Here is a 23687-nt window from a genome sequence, read left to right as displayed (position 1 = left end):
GACAACTCCTGCTTACTTACCAGTAGTGGAACTTCCTGGTGCAGTTGTTGACCCAGGGGCAGCTTCTGTGAAATTTGAAATTAAAATGAAAAGTCATGGGGCGCCTGGGTAGCCCAGTCAGCTAAGAAGTTGACTCTTGATTTTGGCTCAGATCCTGATCTCATGGTGGGTGAGTTTAAGCTCCTAGTCTGGCTCTGAGCAGACAGCACAGAGTCTGCTTGGGATTCTCTCTCTCCCTCTCTCTGCCCATCCCCTGCTCATGCTCACCTATGCTTTCTCTCTCTCTCTCTCTCTGTCTCAAAAATAAACATTTTAAAAATTAAAAATTAAAAAAAAAAAAACAAGGAAATTCATGAGCAGTGTTCTTATTTTATGGGGACACTACCTGGACAATGTAACGACTTTGAATCCAGTGGTTACAGTTCCAGTACCTGCTGTAACCACATCTAACAAAATATAAGGTCCTAAATGCCAGAAGATTTGGATCTGCTTTTCTGATTTATACTCAAACTACACTAATATCCATTATTATATTTATCAGGAAATCTTATTTTGTGTAACAACCTGAGCCAATACCTTCCCTTCCCACTCGCCTGATTTTCCAGGTGTGGCTAATCTGGTTATGCTTTCACCTGATTCAGTTTCTCCATATGATTTTTCAGTTGTGCCTGATCAATGAGAGAACTGAAAATCATCTTTATGTGATTCATTTTAGGAAAAACAAATCTACCACTACTTAGGTATATTTAAATTGTAGATGTTAATAATAAACCTAGTATATCTCTTAATCTTTTTCTCCAAATATTTGGTTTTTGACTAAAATAACAAACTCATTTTCACGATGAGTCTAAGCCACACTTGCATTGGGACACCAACAGATACCCAGGTAAGCCTTGCCTGCTTGTTTCCCACCCAGCAGTGGTGGTTATAGACCCTGACGCTCCGGCTGTGATTCCCCTGCCTGAACCTGTTGTATCTCCCGCTGACCCTCTGGTTGCACCTGGTAAAAAATAAAAGTAGAAGGATAAAAGCATACAATTCTTAAGAAGTCTGTGGACTCAATTTAAAACAATAATATTCTACAAAGCTCCCATCTTCACTGCACAAGTTGAGTTCTAAATATTCTAATTCTGATAAGTGTATATAGTTCAAAAGTAGAAATATGAAGAAATTAAAATTGCTTATAATAAGTGGTCTATTTTTAGTAAACGTGACTTGCCTTCAGATGTGGTGATCTCATTTCTCAACATCGCAGTGGTTGACCCAGTTGATGGTCCACTTGTCTCTGATCCTCCTGGTGATGGTCCAGGTGTCCCTGAAACTTCATGTAATGGCCCAGTTGTTCCTGATGCTCCAGATGATGGTCCAGTTGTCCCTAACCCTAAAACAGCTGGCCTCGTGGTCCCTGACTCTCCATTTAATGGTCCAGCTGTCACTGATCCTCCAGCTGATGATCTAGTTGTCCTGGATTTTTCAGATCCTGGTGCTGTTGTTTTTGAAACTAAAACAGGTGGTCCAGTTGTTCCTCCTGCTCCGGATGGTATTCCAGTTGTCTCTGGTGCTCCAAATGATGGTGCAGTTGTCTCCAAACCTGTAACAGATGGGGCCGTTGTACCTGATCCTCCAGATGATTCTCCTGTGGTCGCTGAACCTTCAGCTGATGGTCCAGTCCTCGGTGATGCTACAGATAGTTCAGTTATCCTTGAATTTACAATAGGTGGTGCAGTAGTCTCTGATCTTTCAGGTAATCTTACAGTTGTCCCTGATCCTTCACTTGATGGTCTAATTGTCCTTGAATCACTGACTGATGATCGAGCTGTTTCCAATATTTCAATTGATTCAGTGGTCTGTAATCCTGATGATACAGTTGTGGCTGATCCTTTAGTTGATGGCCTGGTTGTTTCTGATTCTATACCAGATAGTACAGTTGTCCCGAATCCTTCAGATGACGGTAGAGTCGTCCATGAACCTAAAACAGATGATCCTGTTGTTCCTGATCCCCCAACAAATGGTTCTGTTGTCACTGATTCTCCTAGAAATGTTGTGGCAGTCTCTGGACTTACAAAAGAAGTTTCCGTTGTCTCTAATTCTCCAGACAATGATGTTGTTGTTCGTGATCCTTCAGCCAATATTCCAGTTGTTCCTGAGACCCCAGCAGGTAGTCCACTAGTTTCTGATTCTCTAATGGATGATATAGTTGTCCCTGACCCTTTAGCTGCGGGCCCAGTGGTTCCTATCGCTCCAGATGATGACCCAGTTGTTCCTGATCCTATAACAGATGATGCAGTTGTCTCTGATCTTTCAGCCGATGGTCCAGGCGTCCTTGATTCACCACTTGTTGATCTAGTTTTTCCTGGCAACTCAGCTGATGTTCCAGTGGTCTTTGATTCTCCAGATAATGATCCAGTTGTACGTGACCAGATAGCTGCTAGTCCAGTTGTGTCTGCACCTAAGAGTTCTGTCATTCGTCGTGTTGTTCCAGATATTCCAACAGACGGTCCTGTGGGGCCTGATTCTCCAGCTGCTTGTCCAGTGGATCCAGCTGATGCTCCGGTTGATGGTTCAGTTGTCTCAGATAGACCAGCTGATGAGATGGTTGTTCCTAATACTTCACCTACCGATCTAGTGTTCCCTGAAGCACCAGATGATACGCCAGGTGTCACTGATCCTTTAGCTGATAATCCAGTTGTACCTGATTCTAATCCTGCTGCACTACTTATCCCCAATTCTTCAGATGATGGTCGAGTTGTCCCTGAGCTGAAAACAGATTGTCCTGTTGTTCCTGATCCTTGTTGGAATAGCCCTGTAGTCCCTGATCCTTCAGCTGCTCTTTCTGTCGTCCCAGATTCTTCGGAGGATTGTCCAGTGGTCAGTGATCCTCCTATGGAGGAACCAATAGTGCCTGAACTTGAAACAGAAGTTTCAGTTGTTTCTGTTCTTCCAGCAAATGATACGGTTGTCCCTGATCCTTTAGTTGAGAGTCCAGTTGTGGCAAAACCAGCTGATGGTCCAGGTATCACTGTCAGTCCTACTGACAGGACAGATGTTCCTGACTGTAGAGCAGATAGTCCAGTTGTCCCTGACCCACCAGATGATAGTACAGTTGTACTTGATATACCAGCTGATGGTCTAGTATTTCCTAATTCTCCAGTTGATGGTCCAATTGTCCCTTTCACTCCAGATGACGGTTGAGTTATACCTGTCAGACCAGATGATGTTTCAGTAGACCATGAACTTATAAAAGATGGTCTAGTTGAAAGAACAGTTGATCCTGAACTTACAACAGAAGATCTAGTGGTCTCTGAACGAAATATAGTTTGTACTGTTCCTGATCCTCCATGGTAAGGTCCTGTGGTCCGTGAAGCTCCAACTGTTGGTCTTGGAGACCCAACTTCTTCTGCAGATTGTCCAGTTGTCTGTACGCCTTTTACGTAAGGATCACGAGTCCCTGAATTTACAGAAAAGGTTGCTGCTGTTTCTGATCCTCCAGGAAATGACTCAGTTGTGTCTGGTCCTTTCACTGATGACCCAGTTGTTCCAAATCCAACTGATGGGCCAGAGGTCCCTGCCAGTCCTCCTGAGGGTACAGATGTTCCTGAAACTACAACATTTGTTCCTGCTGTTATTCCAGATGCACCCGTTGAGAGTCTAGTTGCTTCTGATCCACCAGCTGATGATCTAGTTGTTGCTAATTGTTCAGCTGATGACCTGCTTATTCCTGTCACTCCTGATAATGGTCTAGTTATGCCTTCCACACTGGATGATGCCACGGTGGTCCCTGTGCCACCAACAACCATTCTTGTCGTTGCTGAGCCTCCTCCAAATGGTCCCGTTGTCCTTGCTTGTTCAGTTGACAGCCCAGATGTCTGGATGCCTCCTTCATTGGGACCATGAGTCTCTGAACTTAGAGGAAAGGTTGCTGCTGTTTCTGATGCTCCAGGAAATGATCCAGGTGTGTCTGGTCCTTTCCCTGATGGCGCAGTGGTTCCTAATCCAACTGACGGGCCAGAGGTCCCTGCCAGTCCTCCTGAGGGCACAGATGTTCCTGAACCTACAACAGTTGGTCCTGCTGTTATCCCAGACCCACCTGTGGAGAATCTAGTTGTTTCTGATCTAATTGTTACTGCTCCACCAGCTGATGATCTACTTGTTGATAATTGTTCAGCTGATGACCCACTTATTCCTGTCACTCCTGATGGTGGTCCGGTTATGCCTTCCACACTGGATGATGCCACGGTTGTCACTGTGCCACCAACAACAGTTCTTGTCGTTGCTGAGCCTCCTCCAAATGGTCCCGTTGTCCTTGCTTGTTCAGTTGACAGCCCAGTTGTCTGGATGCCTCCTATGCTAGGACCATGAATCTCTGAACTTAGAGGAAAGGTTGCTGCTATTTCTGATGCTCCAGGAAATGATCCAGTTGTGTCTGGTCCTCTCCCTGATGGCCCAGTGGTTCCTAATCCGGCTGACAGGACAGAAGTGCCTGCCAGTCCTCCTGAGGGCACAGATGTTCCTGAACCTACAACAGTTGGTCCTGCTGTTATTCCAGATGCACCCGTTGAGAGTCTAGTTGTTTCTGATCCACCAGCTAATGATCTAGTTGTTGCAAATTGTTCAGCTGATGACCTGCTTATTCCTGTCACTCCTGATGATGGTCCAGTTATGCCCTTCACACTGGATGATACCACAGTTGTCGCTGTGCCACCGACAACCGTTCTTGTCATTGCTGAGCCTCCTCCAAATGGTCCTCTTGTCCCTGCTTCTTCCGTTGACAACCCAGTAGTCTGGATGCCTCCTTCACTGGGACCATGAGTCCCTGAACTTACATGAAAGGTTGCTGCTGTTTCTGTCGCTCCTGGAAATGATCCAGTTGTGTCTGGTCCTTTAGCTGATGTCCCAGTTGTTCCTAATCTGCCTGATGGGCCTGAGGTCCCTGTCAATCTTCCTGAGGGCACAGATGTTCCTGTTTCTACAGAAGATGGTATAATTGTCCCTGTCCCACCGGAAGAAGGTCCAGTTTTCCTTGATATACCAGTCGAATATCTATTTGTTCCCAATTCTCCAGTTGATATTATAATGGTATTTGAATCCCCAGCTGTTGGTCCAGTTATCCCTGTCACTCCAGATGATTTTTCAGTTATCCTTGTCCTTCCATATGTAAGCACAGTTGTCTCTGAACCTACAACAATTGGTGTAGTTGAAGGTACAGTTGTTCCTGAACTTACAACAGAGGCTCTAGTTGTCTCTGAATCTAAAATATTTTGTCCTGTTGTTCCTGATCCTCCATGTAATGGTCCTGTTGTCCCTGAACCTCCACCCATTTGTTCTATTGTCCCAGCTTCTTCAGCAGATTGTCCAGTTGTCTGTGATTTTACTGTGTAGGGACCAGCAGTCCCTGAACTTACCACAGGGGTTGCTGTTGTTTCTGATTTTCCAGCAAATAATCCAGTTGTTCCTGTTCCTTCAACTGATGGCCCAGTTGTTCCTAACCCATGCAATAGGCCAGATGTCTCTGTCAATCCTCCTGATGATACAGATGTTCCTGATCGTACAAAAAATGGTCCAGTTGTCATCCCAGTTCCACCCATTGATGGTCCAGTTGGTTCTGATATACCATCTGATGATCTAGTTGTTCCTACGACACTAGATGATGGTTCACTGGACTCAGATACTCCAGATGATAGTCCAGTTGTGGCTGATCCTGTAGCTGATACTCCACTTGTGACTGTCTTTACCAATGAAGGTCTGGTTGTGCTTATTTCTTTAGAAGATGATAAGGTTGTTTCTGAACCTAAAATAGATTGTCTTGTTGTTCCTGATTGTCCATGGAATGGTCCTGTGGTCCTTGAACCTCCACCTGTTAATCGTGTTGTCCCTGCTCCTTCAGCTGACAGTCCAGTTGTCTGTGATCTTCCTATGGATGGACTGGTAGTACCTAAACTTACAAAGGAGGTTTCACTGGTTTCAGATCTTCCAGAAAATGACCCAGTTGTCCTTGATCCTAGAGATGACTGTCCAGTTGTTTTTAATCCAGGTGATAGACCAGATGTCGCTGTCCACCCTTCAGATGGTACAGATGTTCCTGATCCTACAACATATGGTCCAGTTGTCTGTGACCCACCAGACAATTGTCCAGTTGTGCTTGACCTACCAGCTGATGATATAGTTGTTCCTAATATTTCAGCTGTTGGTCCTGTAGTCTCTGAATCTTGAGATGATGATCTAGTTGTTCTTGTCACTCTAGATGATAGGTCAGTTGTCCCTGAACCTAAAACAGATGTAGTTGTTCCTAATCCTTCAGATATTTGAGTTGTCCCTAAAACCAGAACAGGTGGTTTTGTTGTTCCTGATTCTTCAGCGGATGGTCCTGTAGTCCCTGATCCTCCAGCTGCTAGTCTACTTGTCTGTGCTTCTTCACCTGACTGTCCAGTTGTCCGTGATCCTCCTATGGACTGTCCAGTCGTCCCTGACTTTACAACAGAGTTTTCAGTTGTTTGTGATGCTCCAGGAAATAATGTAGCTGTCCATGATCCTTCAGCTGATGGTCCAGGTGTTGTTAATCCAAGTGATGGTTCAGTTGTTCCTGCCAATCCTATTGATGATACAGATGTTCTTGAACCTACCACAGATGGTCTAGTTGTCTCCGATTCTCTAACTGGTGATCTGGTTGTTGCTGATCCTCCCAGTGATGGTACCGTTTTCCCTGTCACTGCAGATGATAATACAGTTGTCCCTGATCCTACAGCTGATGTTCCACTTGTCCCTGATCTTCTTTCTGATGGTCCAGTTGTTCCTCCCCCTTCAACATCGTGTCCAGTTGTTCCTGTCAAAACAAATAGTAAAAATACAGTTTTGTGTTTAAGATACATCATGAGTTTGTTGTTGTTGTTGTTTTTGTTGTTGTTAAACTAGGGACTTTCTCCACTATAGCTTTCAAGCATCTTCATGGTAACCACCAGATTTCATACCTTTTATTCTACAGTGTAACTTCTTCCTGTTTATTCACTGAGCAATCCTTTATTAGATAGGTTATTTGTTGTTGTGTAAGTTCTCAGAAACATATAAATAGTACTCACTTTGCCATCTGAACAAACTTATGACCTATATATTACAACTTTCCCTTTTGATAGAGTAGAAACTAATGCAAAGATACTTGAAATAGCTTTTCAACCATGATGTAGCTAGTAGTTAGATAGTTCTCAGCTCTCATAAAGCATTCTAGTTGAATGGGAGAGACATACAGACATATATATGAAATTATATCCAAACAAATTCACACGCAAGAAAATTGTCAGAGCACTAACATAAAGTGAGCTAATACTGACCAACTGGGATTCTATTTTAGATTGCCTGGCCAACAGACCTCTCTGGAAAAGCATATTTTGAGATCTGACAAGAAGCAGAAAACTATGTGAAACTCTAGGGAAATAGCGTTCAGGCAGTGGGAACAGCTAGTAAAAAAGCCATAAGGCTGAAATGAACTACATGTCCTAGAGAAGCAGAACTAGAAGGTAAATGTATTTGGATCATTGGAGGTTACAGGGAGGACATGGCAACAACCTGGCATTACCCAGAATACTCTAATATGAGACCTTAATATCAAGAATTCCACCAAGGAACAGATGAGGTTGGAAACCTTAGATTTGTAGAGACATGAATCTACACAGTTGTGTGTATGTATGGTGCCTATTTCCATCAAAGCTTCATTACTTGGGCATAGGGGCAAATAACCTACTGCCTACCATATCTTCTTTCCTTCTGGAAGGTTCTCTTTCATACAGCCTATATTTTTATTCTGTTAATAAAAGTAAAGCCTCTGAATCCTTTACCATATTGGGAACTCTTATTCATTATTTTAGATATTCACCAGATATCCACTAGATATTTATTAAGTCAGGCACTGAGTTAGGCACTGGAAATGCAACTGTAAACTAGAATAGGCAAGGTAACAAGACCTTTCTCTAGTTTTGACAGGAATTCACCATGGTACTAGACAGTGGCCTATCTAGTAACTGAAAATGACTGGATGAAGAATCGACCATCTAGGCTCTGTTTTAGCCTCCAAACATATTCATCCTATGACTAAAGTAAACACATTAATTTTTTATTTATAAAATGTGAATAATCACTAATATATTGTCAATTGCACAAGGTGGTTATATGATTCAAGTAAGTAAATATATGTGAAGGCATTTTGTCCATTTTATGCTTAGTACAATTTTCTCTGATTATCATTTTTATATTTTGCTAAAACACATTAAGATGACTTATAAATGATATTATACAATGGTAAGTGACTACCTCATATTTTTATTTCATTGAATAAGTTTTACTCAATACATCCAGCAAAAAACAAAGTATAAAAACAGTATCATTTGATTTTACCAATTACATTTTTCAAGCACTTCTTTTTTCTGTTTCATGAGAAATATTTACCAGTCCCCTTTCTTTCTCTTTGGTCCATATCTTTAGTCCTTTGAAACAAGTTAAGTATTATGAAACACAAACATTATTTAGAAAGGTGTGGCTATACCCATTGCATATCGCACACCCTCATTGCATATTTTCCTGTAAGGTGAGCCTCGAGTGAATGAGGTATGTATATCCATGTCCTATTTCAAATTCTAGAAAAGAAGTTTTTAAACCAATGTGTAGAGACTTTAGGGAGAAAATTATTTTATGAATTTTTAGACAATTCATAAGGCAATGTTACTGATTATTCTTAGAAATGGGGCAGCTGTTTATCAAAGTTCTAGATCATTTTTCTGTTCAATAAAGAACTTATATAAAGAAATATATTAATATTTTAAATCATGACTTTTTAAATACTAAAGAATGATGAAGTTTTTTAAATACTAAATATAGTGGGTTTTTGAAAATAGATTGCCAAAAAAAAATTTAACTTGAATTTGAACATCCCTATTGATGGCTGAGAACCATTTAATATCCAGAAGCCTATTATTCAAGAAAGAAAATAATTTATTGCACTATTTTCTATTATGGGAATACCATATTATCAATCAATGAAATGCAAAAATACTATTACTTAGTACTTTTAATTTATGTTTATATTTGCTTGTTGTCTAAGTGATTTTGTGTAGGCAATGCAAACCTTAGATGAAGAAATGTAACTAACTGGAGGAGGAAACATCCCTAACTCAAAAACAACATTTAAGGACCAAATATAAGATGATATGTTAGATGCTCACTATCACATTTTTAATTAACTCAGCTATAATTGTACCAAGTAACATTCTAGTAATTTCTATATTGGCCATGTAAGAATATCAGATCCAAAATGCGACATTAGTCTTGTTTAGTAATGGAGAACACCTGAACTGTCAGATCAGTCACATTGTCATGTGTTGCTCTGAAAACCCAACAGTGCACAAGTACTGAATAACAAAAAATTTAATGGCAATCTTTCTAAATGATTCACATGATATCTTAATTGTTGTGCTCCGATTTTTAAGCAGGAAGGATTTCCAACTAAAATATTCTACTGACTGGTCTTTTATAAACAAGTTTCTACACTGACAGATTTTTGTGACTTTTTGCATTTAGCTAATCTCACCTAGTTCACCTGAAGAGCTTGTGGTACCACTGCTGGGTGACCCAGGTTTATTTTCATCTCCACTAGTTGTACCAACAGATGCTCCAGTTGTACCTGCTATAAAGGAAAAAATGGACTGGGCTCATTCCCAGAACTTCTTAAGCTATGAGATAACCAATTCTGACTTAAATCAATTTCCAACAAAGGATTACAAGAATGTCTGTTTACTAGATCAGTAATATTACCCTTTTTACATTTCCAGAGATGTGCTTTGACATCATTTATTTATTTTTTCACTGGATTCTCATCACAATCCCACTCAATAGATAACATTCCTCATTTTTTACTGATAAGAAAACTGAAGTTACAGATGTTAAGTGATTCATTCACTTAATTGCATGAATTGCATGATACTGGTTCTAGGAAAAGTGTTTACATATGGATACTGCTTGGTTAGGTTGTTTATTCAGGGACGTTTTCTTTTTTCCCCATGAGAAATGGTTATTGGAAGCTAATCAAATGTCTTTTTAGCCTCTATGTAGACAATTAGTTGTTTTTGTTTCTCTTAGATCTGTTCGCATGAACTTTCTCTCTCTCTCTCTCTCTCTCTCTATATATATATATATTTTTGGAGAGACAGAGAGAGAGAAAGAGCAAGCAAGCAGGGAAGGGGCAGAGAGAGAGGGGGAGAGAGAATCCCAAGCAGGCTCTGCACTGCCAGCACAGAGTCTGATGTGTGGCTTGAACTCAGAGGCTCCAACACATGAACAGTGAGATCATGACCTGAGTCAAAATCAAGAATCAGATGTTTAACCGAGTGAGCCACCCAGGTGCCCCTAGTATGAACTATATTAATGGACTTCTTAATTTTGAAAAAATTTTCACCAAAACTTCAAACTTAATAGAAATGGTTATTAAATATTGTTTTAGTGTGTTTTTTGGATTCTAACTTCAGCCATTTGTCATTTGCTATGCAAACTCTTAAATTGCTCCCATTTTTTTGCCTTTTGCTTCTTTATTTCTGTTTTGATAGGTTCTATTTTTACAGTAACATTTGTATATAATCCCATTAGCATACTCCCAATTTTCTTTCAGGTAGTATCTACTGTTTCTCAGCAAATAATAATTATTATTATATAATACCCATTAATATAAGTATTATTTCTTCATCCCTTTTCTTCTTTGTCTGTACTTTCCAATTTAAATATCATTTTCTTTCTTAACAATCATTGTTTTTACCTCTTTAATAACTGCAAACTTCTCTTATCTGGCTCATGAACTTTAAATAATTTGTTTAACTACTACCTAATCAATAAGATTATCTCATCTTCCTTCTTCTTCCTATCTATTTATTAATATGATATTTTTAGTTGGTCAAATATGTAACATTTATGTGTTCTCCTTCAGCCTTTCTTTCAACTTTTGTTCTAATTTTAAAACTACAGTTAAAAATAGTACTATGGGGCACCTGGGTGGCTCAGCTGGTTAAGTAGTTGGCTCAGGGTTTCACCTCAGGTCATGATCTCATGGTTCATGAGTTTGAGCCCTGTATTGGGTTCCTGGCTCTGTATTGACAGTGAGAAGCTTGCTTAGAATTCCCTCTCCCTCTCTCTCTACACCTCTCCCATGAGTGCTCTCTCATTCTTGCTCTCAAAATAAGTAAACTTTACTTTTCTTCTTTTCAATGTTTGTTTATTTTTGAGAGACAGAGCACAAGTAGTGGAGGGGCAGAGAGGGGGGACACAGAATCCTAAGCAGCCTCCAGGAACTAAGCTGTCAGCACAGAACCCCACGAGGGACTAGAACTCACAAACTGTGAGACCATGACCTGAGCTGAAGTCAGCTGAATTACATTTAGCTCAATTTAAAATCCTTAGCCTACATTTCCCTTCTTTGAGTTTCTTAATGCTCTCACTTTATCTCAATAGGTCTGATACCAACCTGAATTTCTTTCATTTTAAAAGCCTTTTTCTTTTTGCCTCAAGGTACAGAGACTATATTTTTCAAATCTTAAAGTTTTCTAAAATAACTCACCAAATTGACCATTCAGGATTAATTCTTCCCGATATTTGGTAGATCATTTTAACATGTAAACTTAGGATTTCTCTTTTGATTGCAGGACATTTGTCCTGATTGACAGTTTTAAACATTAATTCTGTTTCATTGTTTTTTCTTCTCTAGAAACTGCAATAATATATATGTTGGGTATTTTTGTCTGTTTCCTGCAACTATGTCTTACCCTGATCTACTTTATTTTTTTTAATCTGCAATATTTGAGGGAATCTTCAATTCCATCCTCTGCCTCCCCTGAAACGCTTTCATTGTTCTGTATATACCTGTAATTTGGTCTTTATTTTTGAGGTAATTTTTCCCCAATATTACTCCTGAGTTTTCATCAGTTCCAATTTAACCTCTTCCTACTGTTTATCTATTTTTACCCTCAAGTTTCATAATTTATAATTCTGAGACCTATATCTGCAGTTTGTTTCTTAATTTAAATTCTTGTTAGTGTTCTGTTTCCTCTGCTTCGTGACTAGATTTTGAGAGTTTGCTTGCTATTGCTGAAAATTGCTCAAGATGTATATGAGTGAATAGCTTTATATAGATATTAGAATTTTATTTTTATTTTTCATGTTTTTCTGTATTAGATTTTCCCGAAGCAACCATGGCAGGTGATCCTATGCAGGAACAGAGAGGTTTTGTGTGCCTCACCAAAGTTTGCAGATCAAGAGCTTCCTCTTAGGTTGTTTATGGTGAAGAAATGCTCCTTTTTATTTATTTTTTAACTTTATTTATTTATTTTGAAAGAGAAAGAGAGAGAGAGAGAGAGAATCCCAAGCAGGCTCCATGCTGTCAGTACAGAGCCTGATGTGGGGCTTGAATTCAGGAACCATGAGATCATGACCTGAGCTAAAATCAAAAGCCCAGTGTTCAACCTACTGACCCATCCAGGTACCTGGGGGAGCTTCTTTTTAAGTGGCTTTTTTCCTTTGTCTGTCTTCTAATTCTTAATTACTATCCTGCTTTCTTGAGGCCCTTGGCTTTAAATATTTCTCTTTTTTCTTTGTCACCCAGGCTACAAGTATTGTTCAACCTTCCAGTGCCGTTCCCTGCTTCCACACAGCCTAGTGCCTTCCCAAGGCTCCATGGCTGCCAGTCCTCATTCCATGAACTCTCCAATCTTCTTTCTTTCAACTCCATATTCACAAGAGCTCTGACTTGCAAGGTCTCAGATCTCTCAGTAGTCTCCATTCCGGGTATGGCCCTTTCCCTCCACAGACAAATCCTAGTTGATGCTATCTATGTTCTTCCACTATTAAGCACCTCTTTACACTCCCCTCTCTTCTAGGATGACGTGACCTGACACTCAGCTCCACTACGAACCCCAGACCCATCTCTCCCAATCATTGAAATCTTAGTCTTCTCTGTCCTTCTAACCACTTCTAGGTGTGGGCTCTGTGATATTTATGGTTTGTAGAAAGAAGTGTGTGTAGATCTAATGTATGCATGCAGCCAACATTTTCCTGGCTCCTTTTGTCCCCCATTGGTTCTTTGAGTTTAAATGCTACTCAATTCTAAGATCATCAAAGCAAATTAAAAACCAGATTAGTCCAGATCACTCCCTGCTGAGGAAGGTACGGTTGAGCACAGCTGGAAAGTCAGAACCAGCCTTGTCTGCTCTCCCAGGACTTGGGCTTCTAGTGCTTGCTTCCCCAGTGGTGCTGCCGCCTCGGGTTCCAGGGATGGCTTTAGGCAATACCCAGGCATGGCTTAATTTTACAATAGAAAGAAGAGTTAGGTAATTAAAATATGAAATTGATCATCTTATGAGATGGTTTATATAAGGACACATGAAAATTTAAAACAAAAGACAATTCCTTCTGGTGAAACTAAGGAAAGAGACTTTCCCCCCTTCCTTTGCTTAGAACACAAATTTGTAATGTTAGGTTTTTTTTCTCTTTGAAATGTATGTAAATCTTTTAAAAATCTAAATAGGCCTCTTACCAGTGTAATGACCCAGGAAGGTCTTTCTCAAAGACCTGGGAACTATCTCTTTGAAATGTAAATTTCAGGAGATAGTACCCTTATCTCTCCCTAGTTACAAAACTTCCTCTTGTCCAGGGGTACCTGAGTGGCTCAGTTGGCAAGTATCAGACCTTGGATCAGGTCATGATCTCAGTTGCTGGGTTTGAGGCCTGTCCCTCCTCTGCTTGTGTTCTGTCTCTCTCTCAAAAGTAAATAAACATTAAAAAAAACAAAAACAAAACCAAAAACATCTTCCTTCTGTGAAGATTGGTTTTATATGGCAGAAAATAAACTCCGATTAACCAAACTGTTATCCCAATTACCAGTGAATTTAAGATGGACTTTGTATAACAAATGGTGTTTTAAAGTCCTCTTAGTTGAGAACTAGTAATAATTTTTCTTGAGAATATGTATGTAAAGGTTGTCTGCTTGGCAAAATTCCTTTCTGTCTTTACAGTTTCTTAGTAAATTGCCTGTAATATGCACCACATTCTAGCTTAATGCTTATTCAATTATAAAACTGTTTTCTTTCTCTACTACCTTTATGGACTGGGTCTCTGGGTGGAGAAAATATTTTGTTTTCAATCCTATTACCTCAATAACTGAAATATGACTGTTCTTATGCCCATGAAATTGAATATATCCCTAAAATTCCACAACTCTCACTTATGTTTTGCTCAAGTTAAAGCTTATAGATACAGTACACTGATCACAGTATCATATAATGTTCAAAATAAAATAATTCTGTTGTTTTTAACCCCATCTACTCAGTTTTCTTACTAGAATTTCCTCGAGTTCTCACTCCAGTGCTTATCACCAAACATTTCCTTGATTTTGACTATTTTCTGCCTTACATGGTATTTGCTTTTGTGTGTGTATAAATATTCATTTCTCTTGCTCAAAAAACAAGTTCTAAGAGAACAAGTACATTGCTATTCTCCTTGTTCTCTAGAGCACTCAGTCTGATGCTATGCACACAACAAATAGCTCTTGATTTATTTCTGATCTTCTCCAGTTTTGACATTACACAAATAATGATAATTAAATTCTACAGGAAACACTGTCTCTGTCAAAACTGTAAGTAGAGAAATCACATTTCTCTTGTCTGGATTCATTCTGATTATGTTTGTTCAGTACCTGATGCTCCAGAAGTGTTGTCACCAACAGCTCCAGGGGTGGCTGCATTTTCCCCTTCAGCTGTTCCTAATGGAAAAGAACAATGGTGCTCAGTCCACAGTGGGGTTGCCAGATTTAGCAAATGATAAAACAAGACGTCCAGTTAAATTTGAATTCCAGATAAACAACAATCATCCCAATGGGACATACTTATAAGGAAGTATTCTTTTTTTAAAAATGTAATTTATTGTCAAATTAGTTTCCATACAACACCCACAAACCATTCTTTATTTATGTGAAATTCAAATGTAAATGACATCCTGTGTTTTCATCTGGAAATTCTAGTCTACATAGATGGTTGTAATGAAAATGAAAATGAAAATGACCAAATGAACAGCTACTCATATTCATTTGTCCTAAAATAATAGCCATTACAACTATAGCTATTGCTAAATTCACTTCAACATCTTATAAAAGCTTGAAGTGCCACCAAAATGCTCAGGTGAGCCTGTGCCTTGTCTGCTGATTTCCCAGCTGGGGTGCAGTCAGTGAAAGGTCGTCTAGTTGTTGTGATGCCACCGCCAGTTCCAGTGGTAGTTCCAACGGGTACTCCTGTTCCACTTGATAAACACAGTACTGGGACAGCATACACATTACTGTAGCTTTTATCTAGTACTTTGGCATTTTTGAAGGGAAGATTTGGAGAAACCAGAAAAATAAATATCTTCTTGAAAACTTAATTGTTTTTATACCACTCTACATCATTGCTGGGTATTCAATTAATTAAAACAAGTGAAATCAGGAGAATTCTGATGAAAGACTCTTCTGTTTTATTTTGGGGATTTGTCGGGGAGGAGGTTGTTTTTACAAAAGCCATGGCCTCTGGATGACATTCTCTATTCGCCTAACTCGCCTTCAGATTGTGTCATTCCTCTGGTTGGGGGTCTAGTTGTATCACTAGCTGATGATCCAATAGCCCATTTCAAAATAAAAAATAAATATGTATCGTGATCTTTGGTGAAGCAGAGCAGCATAAGCTGTTTCTTTTCATATATTTGCTCATTTATGATTTCACATACTTGTTCATTTCTCTACTCAGTTCTAATTTGTAGCCAAGACTGCAAACCATGACCCTAATCTCACTCCAGACTCATAGTCTCAGAAGTCGTAAGGCAAGGATCTTGTAGTTTGAAATATACCATGTTTTGCTCTACATCACATCTGAGCTGATGTTAGAGAAACCCTGCCACTAAGCCCATAAAAACAGGGATAGTGGAGTCATGAATACATGCAGTAATAATTAAAACTAATCAATCAGGTGCCACTGGAAGCTTCCCTAAGGTCAGTAAGAAGAGGCTTTAGATCTTGCACTTCCATACCTGGTCTGCCTTCCACGGTTGTGCCTGGGGCAGATGAGTCTCCCTTTGTGTTCTCACTCCCAGGTGCTGTTGTGAAGCCGTCTGAAACTTCTGGGGTCCCGGACACAACAGTGGGGAAAGGGGTTTACTTTTAGAATTGCAGGATTATGTCTATCACTCCTTTCTGACAGGACAGAATTGAGGTTTCCAAGATAAAAGAATCTTTAGAGGACTCCTAGGATTTCTGCAGCTAGATATCCAATATCAGTCTAATATCATATAGAGCTTAATTTTTTTTAAAAGTCTCTTTATTTGGAGACAAAGAGAGAGAGTGGGGGAGGGGCAGAGAGAGAAGAAGAAGAGAGAGAGAATCCCAAGTAGGTTCTGCGCTCGCAGCTGAGAGCCCCATGTGAGGCTCAAACTCACAAACTGAAATTGTGCTCTGAGCTGAAGTAAGATGGTTAACTGACTGAGCCACTGAGGTGCCCCATGTAGAGCTTAATCTTTAGTTCAAACTGTGATATATTCAGTGCACTTAAGAGGCACTAAAATGCATATTTTGACTTGCCTGATTTCTCTGGGCTTGTCACCCTTGTGCTTGGTTCCCTGGATATGCTGTCTTCACCTCTTCTTGTTGGTGCAGTAGGGCCACCTGTTCCTCCTGACAAAATATAGCAGTTTCAAAAATACCCTAGACCTAAGTCAGCTCATTTAATCTTACAGAAATCTTCCAGAGCAGGCAGTTTTATCCCCACTGAAGATGTGGTGAAGTGACGTGCTCCAGGCCACCCAGTTAGTTGGCAACAGATCCAGGAGCCAACCCAGGAAGTCTCCCCCTTGGAGTTGACACTCTAAATGTGCTTCTCAGAGCAACTGTGGTAAGAGAACAATTTTGTAAAATTTCCAATCTGCCCTATTTGGCAGGGGTTGGGGGGGGGAGGGGGGACATCATGAAAGTGAAGAAATAAAATTTTTAAAAGTAAAACCAAAGAAAACGTAAGTTTTATTCAACAGATATGAAGTCACCGTGTCAAACTGCTGCTCAGTTCTTGCCACATCATGGACCAGTAACAAACGTTCTGGATGGCACGCCTTGTGGACCAAACTTCAAGAAGCCCTGCTCAAAACCATTGCACAGATTGCCTGATCCCCAAAAGGATAGCTGATTGACTCATCAGCATGACCCAGTAATTATGATTCAAATTTTTGGAAATATAAACGAAATGGTGATTATCCTAAGAGTTCAATAAATTCACTGATCAAACTGCAATCACCCAGTTTCTTAACTTGTGCTGCTGTAGATTATATCTTTTAATATGTTATTTTTATGTAAACTGTAATTTATTCCAGAAAGTATTTAAAACATAAATTTTAAGTAAAGAAATTTACTAGGGGAAAACAAATGTAGGAAAATAATATGGGGCCATGGATTAGTTAATAAATATGTAAAGTGAAGTCCCATTGCATACACTAAAGAAATTATTTTTAGTGGTATGTAAAGGAGTTTTTATTTATCCTAAAACCAATCAGAACAATTGTGGAATGACCTGATGACAGTTGAAATTTGGAAGTTCATTCTGGTGTGGTACTGACTAAAGAGTAAATTGGAACGGAAGTGGGGAAAGAGTGGAAATGTTCTCAACTTTGATATGCATCAGTTGCTTAAAGGGCTTGTTAATATAGTTTGCTGGGCTCCACTTCAAAAGCTTCTGAATCAAGGCAGGTGAACCAAGAATCTGAATTTCTAACAAATTCCCAGGTGATGCTGAGGCTGTGGGTCTGGGAATAATCCTTTGAACACCCATGTTAGAGGAAGATGAGCTATGTGGACAGGTATTAGGTGGTGTTGGGAGCCATTCTCAGCCCACTAGTCGAGAAAGCTCCTGGTGAGGTTAAAGCAAGCTTGCACAGTGTCTTGCCATCAGATGACGACCGATATCCATCCCCACTCAATTATTTCTGCTTGAGCACCAGCCCCCAAGATACCTTGTTGATCAGTATCGGGAGTGACTTGTCCCCTTATCCTGGCCCTGGTATGATGATCGCACCTTGTGAGGGAACTTATTGTGGGAACTACTTCTTTTGATTATGGGAGCAGACATCGTGTTTCCAGCAGGTCCTGTTTCCCTCCATACTTTCCCTTGAGCTATGAACAGGTTAATGACCCTTACTCATAAAAGATTGACCTTTACGTGTACAATTCTGTTTCTACTGTTGCGTTAGTCCAAGAGGTTCATACAGCTCAACATGTAAATCAGCTAACCAAAAATGTCTCTCATGCCCTAGCTATTCAAGAAATCATACAACTAGACACAAAGGTAAATGCACTTGAAGAAGCTATTCTATGTACTGGAAATGAGCTAAACTCTTTAAAGGTATGATTGGCTCTCTGGTGCCATAAAGAATATAACTGGAAAATCAAGTCTTGCCCAGAGACAAAGAACCTAACTTAGAGAGAAGGAACAGATAAGGGCAGAACATAAGTTACTACATATATCTTTGCTAACTGATGATGTATAGCAGTCCCTTCCCTAAGGCCTACATTCCACAAACACCGTCCCTTACCCTGGCAGCCGTGATGAGAATGGATAAGAATATCTACAAACCTATGACTTAATCTTAGTGTTATTAAAATGTGAACACCCTGTTATTTTCTTTTTTTTTAATTTAGTTTTTTTAATGTTTTATATATTTCTGAGACAGAGAGAGACAGCATGACCAGGGGAGGGTCAGAGAGAAAGGGGGAGAGAGTCTGAAACAGGCTCCAGGCTTTGAGCTGGCAGTCAGCACAGAGCCTGATGAGGGGCTCAAACCCACGAGCCAGGAGATCGAGACCTCAGCCGAAGTCAGATGCTTAACCGACTGAGCCACCCAGGTGCCCCTACCCTGTTATTTTCTTAGTTACTCAACCTCACTATAATTGGGGCAGTTCTGCAAGAAGACTTCTGCAAAATCTGTTTCTGTACATTTTCCAAAAACATCTTATCACAGAGAACTATCCATTGTAAAAATTCCCTTTTCTGACGCCATGTTAATGTTTGACCTATAAATAAAGACACCAAAACCGACAGGACAGAGATGCCTGTCTGGTGACCAGAAAGATTCCCGTGGCTCTCCCCCTCCCTCCCTGGCTGACACCGTCCATCCTTCAGGGACCCCTGAACCTGGCCAGAGCTGGACTCCAGCATACCTCACCAGGAGTTTTCCTGACTAGTGGGCTCAGAATGGCTCCCAACAAGGTAGAAAATGTTTAACACCTGAGCAAAAAGCAGAGGCAAATGTGATTCAGAGGAAATTGAAGAGCTGTTTGAAATTACTGACTGATTAAGGGGCAGGCCTGTTTGTTTTCAATTAAAATCATCTATGCTTAAAGAATGTCAATAATATTTTATTCTTGAAACCAACAATAGTTAAGATTTAGTCAATGATGCACAACAAGAAGCATATTCTCACTGGTTTTCCTCGGATGCGTGCTCTTATGCACAGATCACAAAACTGTGGGACCATTACAGAGGAGGATAAGAGTTCTGGGTTCTAATCCTGCCTCTGCCAGTTTTAAGATGTTTTATTATTTTCTTCCTTATGGGAATAACAATGCCTAACTGCCACGGCGTTAATGTGAACTAAATTACATGTTTTCCATTTGAGAATAATTCAGAAATTTTAGTGTGCCATGTAAATATTATTGAACATATACATGATATATTAGTATTGAATTTTTCCCCAAAGCCATCATCTGACTCAGCACTGACACTCGACCCCCATTATGTAATGCTGTGCCCAGGGGGCAACGGTTTCTGAATGAAAAGGAGGACTTCTCGTGAAATGAAGTAGGGGAAGAGATCACATTTGACTCATTTCTCTGTCTCACCTACTCTGAAGCTCGTGTCACTTGTGCCTCCACCTTCAGTTCCTATAGTCGTACTTGCTGAGGCTCCTGTTGTCCCTGATGAAGGGAAGGAAAAAGCAAACACCTGCTGAAAAGTGTAGGGGTGTTATCAACTTCCAAGTAATGGGTATATATCATTGTAACAGCATGATATACTTTAAGGAAGCAACTTGTGAAACAAACTAAAGTTCTATATTTTTTTAATTTTTAAAAAAGGTTTATTTAATTTGAGAGAAAGTGGAAGTGTGGGGTGGGCAGAGAGAGAGGGAGAGACACAGAATCACAAGCAGGATGTGTCCTGTCAGCACAGAGCCCATTGTGGGGCTGCCTCTTATAAACCGTTAGATTACGACCTGAGGCAAAATCAAGAGTTGGATGCTTAACTGACTGAGCCCCCCAGGCATCCCCTAAATGTCTACATTTTAATCATGTATAAAGAAAACCTAAGGCTGATATTTTACCTAAGCCAGATATCTTTATTTTATAAAATCTCGTACTGAGAAGCACTGCCTGAAGCCAGTTGCTTAGCTGTGGATGGTATACTTTGTTCTGAACTCAGTTTACCTGCCATGCGCCCCGGGCTGGTGGAGGCGGGGAATGCTGCAGTCGTGCCTGCGCTGCCAGCACTGAAGGTCATGGGAACTGGAGTTCCAATAACACCTGAGAAAAACAGAAAATGAACTTTTCATTTTAAGTATACTTGGACTTCGTTACCAATAGGTGATTTAACTATTCAGTCAGTTCCTACTCCAGAAAATGGAAGTGTGAATCCAGTGACGTTTTGTCCACAGTCCCCTACAATTTTGTTCTACTATAACTTTCCTCAAAGATTTTGGTTTGGTTTTTGCTATTTTATTGTTTTTATTGCCTTTTTTAAAAACAGTTGTGTTCTAGGCATCTTAAATTGGGTCAGGCTAAGTCTTCATATATTTGTCTCAATGAGGTTCCTTTCAAATAAATGGAACCTTAAGTCCTAATCACAGTCATTCAGGGATAATAACAGTGATGAAAAATCATGAAAGAGCTAACTACTACTTTTACACTTAAAACACCTAAAAGAGCAAAATACAGCATTAGATATAGACATGTTTTCTCTTATCCTATTACTTTTTAAAAATTTGAGCTTGATGTGATTTAGCTCTGTTATAGACACTTTATTAATAGCTACTGATAAGGAAAAAATTAAAACTGGAAACCATATTATAGCCAGTCAACATAAACTGATCAAAAACAAGATACATTCAAGCTTTTTAAAAAATGTTAAATCAGTGGGAAAACCTCAATAAATTACTTGTTCGCAATGTTTTGTCAAAAGCCAAATTCTCATATAAATTCTTTTGTAAAAACCCAGTTACTAATAACTTTCAGCTTGTTATTTTTTCACATATAAAACCAGAAATTAGTATACTTACCTGTAGTAAAAGGTTCACTCAGAAGACTTAGAGTTGTCCCTGGTAAGAAAAAGAGAAATGATGCAAATTTGTCTGACCTCAAGGGAGAATACTGGAAAGATTGCTGGCTTGTTACTTGTCAATATGTAGTAGTTTGTAATATATTTAGTACTGAGAGTTAATATTAAATTTTTATTTCAGTTTTAAAATAATGACATCATAATGTATTTTACAGTGTATATGTGTATGTGTGAAGGGGTATGGATATGCATGTGTATACTAACAGACATATGCTGAATTCCAAATACAGGTTAAATGCAATAAATGTCTATCAATGATGAGAAAGTTAATTCTCTGTTAGCAGAAGCTAATGTTGAAGTTAATGACTTCTTTTACTCTATTTCTGGGGTCAGTGCCTTCCATAGGTGTCTAATAAGTAGCATTTAGTCTCTATTTGGGGTAGCGGGAAGAAATATTTTTTAGGATTTGTTTTTATACTTTTATATATTAGGTTTATGGAGATAAATCTGCAGTTACCAGTAAACTCCTGAAAGAAGAGGCCATAGTTTTATTTTGCCTTCCCAGGGCCTCCCGTCCAACCATTCCTGCCAGAAGTACATTAGCAGTTTATTAAATGTTTGAGGGGAGGGGGGGTGCTGTGGACTCAAAATTAAGCCTTTGTTAATTTCTGGTTTTCATAAATAGTAAAACCAGTTATTTTCTCTATTTTAGTCTTAGTTTTTGTTGAAAAGCCCTGGAAATCCATTATTTATATGGTAATGTCACACTTTACAATATTACAGTATTTTGCAACTTACAAAAGAAGAAAACGCATCTCACATAATCTATTTGATCCTCATTCTTTGTTCAGCCATGCTGACTATTTCTCAGTGTCTCATATCTGCTGTTTGCGGTTCCCTGGCCTTAGAACACAGTTCCTTATTCTTCTCCTAGTTAAACCTTCACGGGTCAGTTCTCAACTTATCTTTTCCTCAGCCTTTCCTGACCATCTTGACTTGTTCAAATCCGTTCTCCATCTGCCCCGCCCCAATTTTAAGTACTTCATGTCTCTTGTCATTGATGGAAATTCCCATTCGTATTTGTAATTACTTGATTGGTATCCATCTTCCTCACTAGACTATAGGTTTTATGAACACTGGGATTATATCTATTTTAACTTATCTTTATATCTCTAATGATAGCAGAGTACCCAGCACCTAATGAGTGCTCGATAAGTATTTGATAATAGAAGGAAAGAAGGAAAAATATTATGCTTATTCTCCATATAAAGTATTGGCCTCAGAAAAGCCATGTGATTTTCACAAGATAGTTGCTAGTCAGTGACAAGGCTGGCACTAAATCCAAGTCATCCAGTACCTAGGACTATAACCCAAATGGCTTTTTATATAAGGTTGCCTCTATGTATAATAAACTACCACTTGTAGTCATTTAATTATCCATTCATTATATCAATGAAAATGTTATAAATTAGGCAGGAAAAAATATAATATAATACCAAATAAATATTAAAATATCCTTTCTTGATTACTTCACAAAATGGATATTATAAATAGGTTAAGTAGTTTGAGAGGTTTATGTGAGAATTCTCAAAGTAACTGTCAAGCTTTAGTTGAGAAGAATTTTCAAATCAGTGTCAAGAAGATTCCACCAATAGGCCAATTCAAATCTTTTCTCATGGATAAACACATTAATTGGACACTGAATCAAAATGTCTTGTTGATCTGGATGCAAGGGTCACATAGAAAGACTATTATTCCATGGCCCACAGAGACTATTAAGATTATAATGATGTGGCAGGATACACCGTGATACTCCAAAAGAATATGTTGAATTCATTTCCCAGTATAGATTTGACCTTTAGGGAATTTTGGTGGTTCCAATTAGAGCTCTTTCAAATTGAACACAATAATATTTAATTAAAAGCAGCATTATCACACGGAACAGAATCAAATCTTCTCCACAATTTCCACATTTGTATATGCTCTGATCAAATGGAGTTAAGGGAAACCTAGTGGCTTGCCATAGATGGTAGAGCACAGATTACAAATATTAGCATGTGAAGGAGAAAACACATTTATAGGCCTTTCCTTGCTATTGGTATGGCTAACATGGCAACAGACTCTGAAGTCGATCTTTAGGACCTGTCTTTAATCAGGTCCACAAGAATTATCTAAACTAGTCACAGATTGGAGTGCATACCAGTTGGGCTATTATAATATAGCATTTATTTTCCTTAACAAATAAACCACAGAAGATATAAGTCTAAAATTGTTGATTCAGTGATAAAAATATGGGCAAGCTTTTACTAACAGGAATAGAGAAGAATCCACTTTTCT

At 39.2% G+C, this 23687-nt stretch overlaps 2 protein-coding genes across 2 annotated transcripts in view; both read right to left on the bottom strand.

Moving 5' to 3' along the window:
- The window catches only part of LOC144222945 (uncharacterized), a 40456-nt gene extending 27654 nt beyond the window's left edge, over positions 1-12802 (bottom strand). The window contains exons 1-4 of the mRNA XM_077753655.1: positions 12631-12802; positions 9572-9664; positions 1220-6820; positions 21-65 (exon numbers count right to left, since the gene is read on the bottom strand). Of these exons, the coding sequence (XP_077609781.1) occupies positions 21-65; positions 1220-6820; positions 9572-9664; positions 12631-12802 (5911 nt within the window). The remainder of the gene's footprint in view (positions 1-20; positions 66-1219; positions 6821-9571; positions 9665-12630) is intronic.
- Positions 12803-16397: 3595 nt separating this feature from the next.
- LOC144222944 (mucin-19-like) overlaps positions 16398-23687 on the bottom strand; it is a 73736-nt gene continuing 66446 nt past the window's right edge. Inside the window, exons 38-40 of the mRNA XM_077753654.1 lie at positions 20504-20599; positions 19922-19996; positions 16398-16711 (exon numbers count right to left, since the gene is read on the bottom strand). Of these exons, the coding sequence (XP_077609780.1) occupies positions 16596-16711; positions 19922-19996; positions 20504-20599 (287 nt within the window). The 3' untranslated portion in view covers positions 16398-16595. The remainder of the gene's footprint in view (positions 16712-19921; positions 19997-20503; positions 20600-23687) is intronic.

The sequence above is a fragment of the Crocuta crocuta genome, unplaced genomic scaffold (assembly GCF_008692635.1).
Source record: "Crocuta crocuta isolate KB4526 unplaced genomic scaffold, BGI_CrCroc_1.0 scaffold30, whole genome shotgun sequence".
NCBI classification, from domain to species: Eukaryota; Metazoa; Chordata; class Mammalia; order Carnivora; family Hyaenidae; genus Crocuta; species Crocuta crocuta.
Note: the sequence above shows the minus strand (reverse complement) of the source record. Positions and strands in the feature narration are given on the sequence as shown.